Consider the following 9,867-nt stretch of genomic DNA (forward strand, 5'->3'; position numbering starts at 1 on the left):
ACAAGGAGGGAATGTGGAAAAGTAAATTTTGCCATGTTCTGTGTCCCTACGTGTCATCCATCATATGTTATGTGTGCATGACCAATATGCATATGTTATTCCCCATGTCCGATTCAAGACGCAATTACAGTTGTGTCCACCTCTGGTATGTTATTTTCCAGTCCTCGTGAATACTACGAATATCAGGCCTATGTAAAGCTACGTTGCCACGTTTCTCAGTGTGCACGTTATTTCATTATAAAGTCCCCGTTTCCAGGCCTCAACAGGGCCCGGACATCAGATTCAGCTCCTGTCTCCTGAAGCCTCGCTGAGGAGCGATACAGCCCCCACCTGTATCCTCGACCTTTCACTTACTTCCTGCCTCGCAGTCCCCGGTGCAGCTTGGCTCTGCCTCTGAGTCTGCCAAGAATATGTTATGATTCCAGTTATCAGTTCAGTCCTCCTTCTCTGCATTCCTAAGCTACTGAACTGCATCAATAGTTTCCGTCATTGTCTAGCCTATGCGGCTCCATGTTAAGAGAAATACTGTATTTAATGGTCATTTAATATTCTTCATCACGCACTACAGGTAAAATAAATGCATGCTCCAGTCTTAGAGTCAGTTAGTTTTTCCCCTCATGACTTCTAGTTTATATCAACATGTTCCCTAAACATCAGATACTAGATAGGGTTTAGGTACATGTCGCTCCGACCCTCCAGACTTTAGTCTCTGCTCCTAGCACAGAGTTCATAGCCCCCAGCTTCTCCTCGTAACACGTCATTGCCAGTTTGCGCGCACCATCAGGTTAGAGGTCCCGGCTCCTTAGGTAGCCCCCTCCTATGTTTCCGCCCATTCATGACATATTCTGTTACGTTTGCATCACATGTCTGAGTTACACCTTCTTTTTACTCTTATCTTTCGCGACTGCTACGCGTCACGCCTTCTGCTCCACCCACTGCTACGCCTACTGCAATGTAATGCTATGTGTTTGCGTTATGTATATATGCTCATGTATTGTTATTAAAAGTCAGCGCGCTCATCCCAGACCCAGCCCCAGCAGCTGCTGGGCCCTGTCATCCTATTCCTATGCAGGTTGTCCTGTTCCTGTCCTTATGCTGTATTAAACCTGCAAAACTCCCACTACCTCGAATCTTGACTCTTATTTGTTGAGCTATCTGTTATTCATTCATTCATTCAAAAATAGATCCGGTATTATTTATTTATATACCACACTGCCTGAACCAGACACCCAAGTTCTTTACAGGGCCTCCTATTGAGTTTGGACAGGGTAGATCGGAGGGCCAGATTTGCTCCCTGAAATTATCCGGGAAAGACCCATAGAGGAGGATCTCTGTCTTCTCCTCATTACACTTAAGTTGGGCCAATGCCAGCCAACGGAAAACTTCCGATAAGCAACTCTGGACGGTCAAGGGGTCTAGGTGGTTTTTTGGCCAAGTGAAGAGCAGCTGGGTATCGTCAGCATATGCCATTATTTTGGCACCCAGCTGCTCAGCTAGATAGACCAGGGGGGTCACATAAACATTGAAAAGCAGAGGGCTTAAAGCGGACCCCTGCGGGACTCCCGTAGTAAGTTCCTTAGCCTTAGATGCATGAGGGGGCATCCACACTTCCTGTGATCTGTTTTTAAAAAACGAGGTCAGCCAGTCCAAAGCTTGGCCTGAGATACCGATGGCAGCCAATCTGGCCAGAAGCATCAAATGGGGCATAGGTGTTACATTTGTGCTGGAAACGCTTGTCTGGACACCAGACAGGCTTGTGGACATGCACTATGACAAGGATGAGTAGCCGATTGTGTATGCGGCTTACATAACAGCACTCTTGGTTAGCGATCAATAGGCCAGAATGCACGGCCGGTGGCAATGTAATAGTACAAGGAAATACTAAATAAGACTAGCGGATTGTAAAGTAAGGGTTTCTCACTTGTTCGATAAAAGATCCACAACCCATAGGTCTCGGGAGGGGGGGTGGAGGCGACAATGGCACACCCTGTATGGGGACAGTAGATTACAAATGCGGTGTAAGTAATATAGAAAAAGGTGCCAGCGGTATCGCAAATTACTTAGCTGAGTACTGGTAGGAGGAAAGGATCTTACGCCTGGCACTCGCTCAGCACCTAGGATCTCCTGCAACCAGACCTCGTGGATGGGGCCCCTAGCGCGGAGAACGCTGAAGTAGAATACCGGTTCCCTGTTGACTGCCGAAAGCCAATCAGAGCCCCGCGGCGAGAGTGAGGCTTGGAACACAAGCTTCCTCACTCTGCGTGGTACGCTCCAATCACCAGGCTAGTTGAAAGAGAGGCATGAGACACAAGCTTGGATGGGCTCGAGTCACAACAAAGGGAAACTTTATTGAATACAAAAGTCGGAAACACTCGGTTATGAGTGAAAAACGACAGGAATGGTAAAGAAAGGGACCGAAGAAAAGGACATAATAAAATGTGTGTAACCACGGTGTGAGGACACATACTGAGTAGGGATCAGTCAGCATAAAGCGCAGTGCTATGACTGGTGGCCACAGGGCACATAATTGTGGTTCGTAGAGCGGGGGATGTCCTATGGGGGTGTTAAACAGCAATTGCATGGAGAAAGGTTACATATATACATCTCCAGAGGGCAAACTAGTTCTTCAGGTGGGCCCGATGATGAAGCATGTCACCACCCAGGGGGGTGAGTGAGGGCTTCCAAATAATTCCTAATGATTCTCAACGTGAATTATTAAGGGTGATTGATTCTCTGTATTTGTGCTTACACACTTACTACTTTTGACACTCTTTTGTTGTTCAAAATATTTCATGCCCAAAGGCTCTCGGCCCAAATCTTCAACACCGAAGCCTGTCCGAAGACCCACCTTTGGATCCAAAACAAAAGAGACTAAGTATTGATCCTAAAACTGGACACCTCCTGGCCACTCTTCCTAAAAAACGGAAGCTTGATCTCTCAGACGAGCCACACATACCTCTGAAGAAAAAGGACATGGGTACTAACCCTCCTCCCAACCCCAATTTAATCATTACCCCGTCAAATTCACCACATCCTCTACTATCACCTGACCCACAGGATGAAGATAATGGGAATGGGGATGAAGAGCAGCATATGTCCCTTGATCAGGACAAACCACAGGACACTGATCCCTGGGAGAATTATGATAGGGAACCAGATCATGACAATGATCCCTCAAGACCCTCCCCACCTGGCGACAACATTGGCTATGTTCAGCTTATCAACAGGGCTGCTCAGTATCAATGGGTGGAGCTTCATACAGACCCTGTAGAAGAGGATTTCCTTGTTGGGACACTAAGACACTCACAAAGGTCAACTAATACTCTACCAATGCTCAAAGGCATGTTAAAACACACCGATGAGGTATTCAAAGACCCTGTTAGATCTAGAACACTCACACCTAGAGTAAAAAAGAAATACAAGCCCGGTCCTACAAAACCTGTATATATTAAAGGTCAGTTGCCCTTAGACTCTCTTGTGGTAGCTAACTTTCGCAAGAGGGCTAACTCTCAAACCACAGATGACGCCCACCTCCTGCCAGATCAGTTTAAAGCCAAAGCTAATGACCTCATTCAGGAAGGAAACCTTATTACTAATACTTCCATGAAATGCGCACTAGATGCAGCAGACACAGTATCTTGTGCCATCAACACTAGCATACTATTACGCAGACATGCTTGGCTTAGATTCTCTGAATTCAAGCAGGAGGTACAGTCCTCCATACTTAATCAACCTTTTTGATAAGGAGCATCTTTTCGGGCCAGCTATCGATAATTTCCTAGAAAAAATGAAAATGATAAGATGCTGAAACTGCAAAATCCATTGGGCCTTACAATCACCCTCTAGAAGAGGTTCATTTTGCTGCTCCTTTTACAGGGGTGGCTCAAAAACATTGTTCTCAGAGAATTCCTCCTCCTCTTATACTGGTAACAACCAACCTACCTCCTCCAGAGGTTATTTTCGAGGAGGCTACAGCGGGATTATTAATAAGGGAAGAGGGCGAGGTAACTCCACCCGCACTTCCCCTGCCAACAAACAGTGACTTCCCTCTACTACCCCCAATCATTCCACTCCTGTCGGGGGACGTCTATCACAGTTCCTACCTGTCTGGGATTCAATCACCTCAGACAAGTTGGGTAATACAAATTATCCAATATGGTTACTGCCTGGAACTTAGCTGCAGTCCCCCAACTATTCCTCCAAGAGAACGTGCAATGTCACCGGAAAATCTCACCCTCTTAAAACAAGATGTTCTCTCTCTGTTACAAAAACGTGCGATAGAACCAGTCCCATTACAACATCAAGGGACCGGAGTGTTCTCCCTGTATTTCTTAATTCCAAAAAAGAACGTCTATCTCAGGCCTATACTAGACCTCAGACAGCTAAATCTCTATATTCAGTCAGACTACTTCCACATGGACACCCTCCAACAGGTGCTCCTATTGCTTCAACAAGGCGACTTTCTATCCACCCTAGATTTAAAGGACACCTACTTCCATATTCCCATTCAGAGTCTTCACCAAGCGCCTGGCAGTAGTCGCAGCTCATTTAAGAAGACTTCACATTCACGTCTTTCTCTGGACGACTGACTAGTAAAAGCCACATCACAACGCAGCTGCATACACCACACTCACAAAACAGTTCAGCTACTTCACGACTTGGGATTCACTGTAAACCTCACCTAGTCTCACCTCCAGCCGTTCAACATGCAAGCGTACCTAGGAGCCGCAATAGACACTTGCAAAGCTCTGGCATACCCCAACCTAGTCAGGATACGCAACTTGCAAAATTTGATATCACAGTTTCAGCCCCAACACTCGCTGCCAGCTTGAATGTTCATGCAATTAATCGGCATGATGGCTTTTTGCATTCTAATCGTTCCTTACGCAAGACTTCAAATGCGTCCCCTACAGGAATGCTTAGCATGTCAGTGGAACCAGGCTCAAGGTCAGTTAACAGATCTAGTGTTTGGTGGATGTCCGCACCCATCGCTCTCTGCAGTGGTGGAATACACAAAACCTTTCCAAGGGGCGGCCATTCGTTGACCCGGTTCCACAGATAGTGCTAACACCAGACTCATTGCTTACTGGTTGGGGAGCTCATCTTCAAAAGCATACCGTTCAGGGCATGTGGACCCTGCAACAAAAACAACTCCACATATCTGGAGCTACTAGCAACTTTTCTAGCATTGAAAGCTTTTCAATTGCATCTAGTAGGCAAAGCTGTCCTAGTTCGTACAGACAACATGACAGCAATGTACTACATACAAAAACAGGGGAGGGGGACACTCTTTACAGCTTTCACAACTAGTTCAAAGCATATGGAGATGGGCCATACCTAAAAAAATATATTTCCTTGCAGAACACCTCCCAGGTGTAAACAACCAGATTGCAGAACTGTTCAGTCGTTAAACACAACAGATCCACGACTGGGAACTGCATCCTCAAGTCCTCTTCCCATTCTTCCAAATGTGGGGCTAGCCAGAAATAGATCTCTTCGCCCCACACCTCAAAGCAAAATGCTCAAGCTTCGTGTCCAGGTATCCACACCCATTGGCCAAAGGCAATGCGCTATGGATGAAGTGGTCGGGAAAATTTGCTTACGCATTTCCACCTCTCCCACTAATTCCATTAGTGGTTCGGAAGCATTCCCTGACAGTGATCCGAGTTGCTCCCACATGGGCTTGACAATGATGGTTCACAACTCTGTTGGCACCATCAGTAGTTCCTCACCAAAAACTACTCCTCTCCCCCAAGCTTCTCACTCAGAACCATGGAGAGATGAGACATCCAAATCCCAGTCAACTCAACCTTGGGATCTGGCATCTGAAGTCATAGAGTTTGGCTACCTTAACCTTCCGCCCGATTGCATGAACGTCATTAGAGAGGTTAGACGCCCTACCACAAGAGCATGCTATGCAGCAAAGTGGAAAAGATTTGTAATTTACTGCACAAACAAAATGAATCCATTAGATGCTTCCATCAAAAACATCATTTGCTGTCTGTTACACCTACAGCGTTCTAACTTCGCATATACATCCATACGCTTACACCTTGCTGCAATAGCTGCGTACCTACAAAACAGACAACACTTGTCTTTGTTTCGAGTTCCTGCTATCAAAGCCTTCATGGAAGGACTCAAAAGAATCATTCCACCGAGACTTCCAACCTCTTTATACAGTATCTTAATATAGTCCTTACAAGACTCATGGGTCCACCCTTTGAGCCATTGCACAAATGCGAACTACAATTTCTCATCTGGAAGGTAGCGTTCCTTAAAGCCATCACATCTCTTAAAAGAGTAGGTGAGCTCCAGGCGCTAACTATACAAGAACCATTAAAAAAAATTCACCAAAATAAAGTGGTTCTTAGGACTAGCCCCACATTTTTACCTAAAGTTGTTTCTGCATTTCCTCCCAACCAGTCTGTTGAGTTACCTGTTTTTTTTCACTCAGCCAGACTCATTGGCAGAACGTGCTGCACTTCACACATTGGATGTAAGCAGAGCCTTACTATATTACATTGACAGAACTATCAGGCAGATGCATAAAAGAAAATACCGGGAGCAAACTGGCAGATTCTCAGAATCTGGCCGTTTGCTCCCGGTATTTTTGCATTTGGGATGCATCATCCCAAATGCAGAAATCGCAATTTAAGGAATCTCTAAATAGCGATTCCTTAAATTGCTCTTGCATTTAAGGAATCCCAAAATGAGATTCCTTAAATGCAATGCATGAAACCCCCAAAAAATATTGAATTCGCTAATAGGGGGAGCAAATTACCATGAAGTTGAACTTCGTGGTAATTTGCTAAAACTTTGAAAAATGTACATTTGTGCATTTTTCAAAGTTACATGTTGCGCACACACATGCCCTTAGGGCATGTGTGTGTGTAACATTTGTGCACAGGTCCATTTCAGGGGTGCAAGAGGGTGTCCTTTGGACACCCTGGCACCCTTGAAATAGCGGAACATTAGCGATTTTAGGCCCATAGGAATGAATGGGAAAGCCATTCCTTATTAGCGATTCGCTATTACCGAATCGCTAATAAGGAATGTTTAGGAATCGCTAATAACATTGCGATTCCTACATGCATCCCGTTTTGCGAGTCTTTAATAGCGATTCCTTAAAATTCGCTATTAAGGACTCGCAAAACATAACTTTGATGCATCTGCCAGTAAATCGTTTAGGAAAACAAAACAACTCTTTGTTGCTTTCTCACCACCCCATAAAGGCAATCCCATAACAAAAACAGGTATTTCACAGTGGATAGTTAAATGCATCCAAATATACTACATCAAAGCTAAGCGCACATTAACAATCCCCCCTAAGGCGCACTCTACACGCAAACTAGGCGCTTCCATGTTATTCTTAGGGAACATACCCTTAGATGACATCTGTATGGCTGCAACATGTTCTACACCACACACATTTAGAAAGCACTATTGTGTAGATGTTAGCAAAACAACAATCTAGTGTGGGCCAGGCAGTTTTAAGAACACTATTTCAAACCACTGCAACGGATACAGGTTAGCCACCGCTGGGGAAATAACTGCTGTATAGTCTATGACATAGCATATAATCTACAGCTCATATGCCTGGAACGGAAAATGCTACTTACCCAGTATGCATCTGTTCTCGGCATATAGACCTGTAGAATCATATGCGCCCACCCACCTCCCCGGGTACCTATACCTGTTGTAGTGTTATCTTACTTAGATACATTCTACATGGAGATCTCTTTCACTAATCCTACTAACTCCATCATCACCCTTTATGGCAAAACAATCTGGGGATGGAGTAGATGGCATTGCGCACTATCACCGAAGGGAGGAGTCACCTACCTTGTGACTGGAAAGACTTGTTCGAACAAAAACAAAGTGCAAACATCCGGACCCAACACTAGATGGTGATCTATGCTAAAGCATATGATTCTACAGCTCTGTATGCCAAGAACAGATGCATACTGGGTAAGAAGCCTTTTCCTTATTGTATTACATAGAAAGGACCAAGGATTTTCGCAAAACCATTTTGTTGCATTTGCTCCAGCTCACAAAGGTAATCCCATCTTTAAATCAGGCATTTCAAGATGGATTATTAAATGCATTCAAACATGTTATGCAAAAGCAAAGAACTTTATCCATACCCCCTATAGCCATTATACACGCAAAATAGAGGCTACTGTGGCCTACTTAGGCAAAATTCCTCTAGCGGACATCTGTAAAGCAGCTACATGGTCTACACACCACACACTTTACCAAACACTATTGAGTGGATGTGTTAGCACGACAACCGGCTAATAGAGGCCAGGCAGTGCTTAAGATACTATTTCAGACTACTGCAACACCTACAGGCTAGCCACCGCTTGGGGAACAGACTGCTTTATAGTCTATGCAAAGCATGTGTATCTACAGCACACAGGCCTCGAACAGATAATGTTACTTACCCAGTAAACATCTGTTCTTGGCATGTAGAGCTGTAGATTCACATGCACCCACCCGCCTCCTAGGACACCTGTAGTTGTTGCAGTTCTTCATATTTATATATTTACACATGGACATCTCTATTCTACACTTACGTACTTCATTCTCACCCTCTTGCGGGAAAACACAACTTGGAAACATCTGGACCCAACACTAGATGGCAGGAGTATGCAAACCATGTCAATCTACAGCTCTACATGCCAAGAACAGATGCTTACTGGATAAGTAACATTGTCCTTTCCTTTACATTTAAGTAACCTTTGAACATCTTGCATAAATTATGGGAATTTAAAATGTTGTTGCTGTGTTTGTGGATTGCATTATAAAAATTGTTGCACCTTCAATTCATGATCCAAAAATGTATCATCTGTCCTTTTCCTTCCAGATAATTGATTGGATGAGTTTGTTACTTGATGCTCATTTTACTGTAGTAGTGATGCTACCAGAAGCCAAAGGACTTCTTGCCAACCTACACAGATTTGTGAGGTCCCAAGTATGTATAGTATTTTACCCTGTATGTTTTTGTAATTATCAGTTGTATTTGTGGCTAAAAAATAGCATTATCGGCTGTGATTCTTAGCCAGCCCTTTTAATTTTGGGAAGACAAACGGGATCTTAATATCGTAGAATTTTCATTGTAAATAATTTTTTAATAGGGTTTGAAACACACTCCCTATATGATTCATTACAGCGTATGCTAACATTTCTTTCTTTTTCAGGTAAAGTTGTACTCTGAACTCAACAAGATTGAAGGCAGCTTGCTAGAACTGCAGAAAACAAAACTGCAAACAAAGGACCATGGACTGTATTCAATTGAAATCTTGGAACTTGTGTGATAGTCTTCATTGATCACCATAAATCTTTTTTTCTGTGAAACAATTTGTGTTCATCATTTACTTTGCTTTCCATTATTTGGAGTAGAAAACCTAGTTTGTTTTACAAGCCACAATAACTGAGGATGTCCTGAATCTTGGCTGTAAGCAGCACTGATACTAAAAAGTAGAGTTGATGTGTTTAGATAGGGTACACAGTTTGATCTGAAGGTAATTCAATCAATATAGTTACATCTGAAAAATTGTTGACCATCATATGATAAACGCTCTTGTTTACCTGGGAATGAAACACTCACTTTAGAGGCTAATTTCCTTCATTGGCGAACAAATGTGACCATCATGGGCCCCAAGAAGAGTAAGATTCTGTGCAAGTGGTCTGAACTAAATAGGGACATAATTTGAAAACTAATAAAATGCTTTTTCATAGTTTGTCGCAGCATTACCAGTATAGTGCTTACAGTGTATTGCGTACCATCAACTCAAATTTTTTAAATGTTTTTCTTGTATAATTATCTCCCTATAGTAAAACATGATATTTTCTGGAGGCCTATAG

At 43.6% G+C, this 9,867-nt stretch overlaps 1 protein-coding gene across 1 annotated transcript in view; it reads left to right on the forward strand.

Moving 5' to 3' along the window:
• The window catches only part of NOL11 (nucleolar protein 11), a 451,282-nt gene extending 441,925 nt beyond the window's left edge, over window positions 1-9,357 (forward strand). Inside the window, exons 17-18 of the mRNA XM_078654327.1 lie at window positions 8,867-8,974; window positions 9,201-9,357. Of these exons, the coding sequence (XP_078510453.1) occupies window positions 8,867-8,974; window positions 9,201-9,317 (225 nt within the window). The 3' untranslated portion in view covers window positions 9,318-9,357. The remainder of the gene's footprint in view (window positions 1-8,866; window positions 8,975-9,200) is intronic.
• The last annotated feature ends 510 nt before the right edge of the window (window positions 9,358-9,867 follow it).

The sequence above is a fragment of the Lissotriton helveticus genome, chromosome 7 (assembly GCF_964261635.1).
Source record: "Lissotriton helveticus chromosome 7, aLisHel1.1, whole genome shotgun sequence".
In the NCBI taxonomy this organism is placed as follows: Eukaryota; Metazoa; Chordata; class Amphibia; order Caudata; family Salamandridae; genus Lissotriton; species Lissotriton helveticus.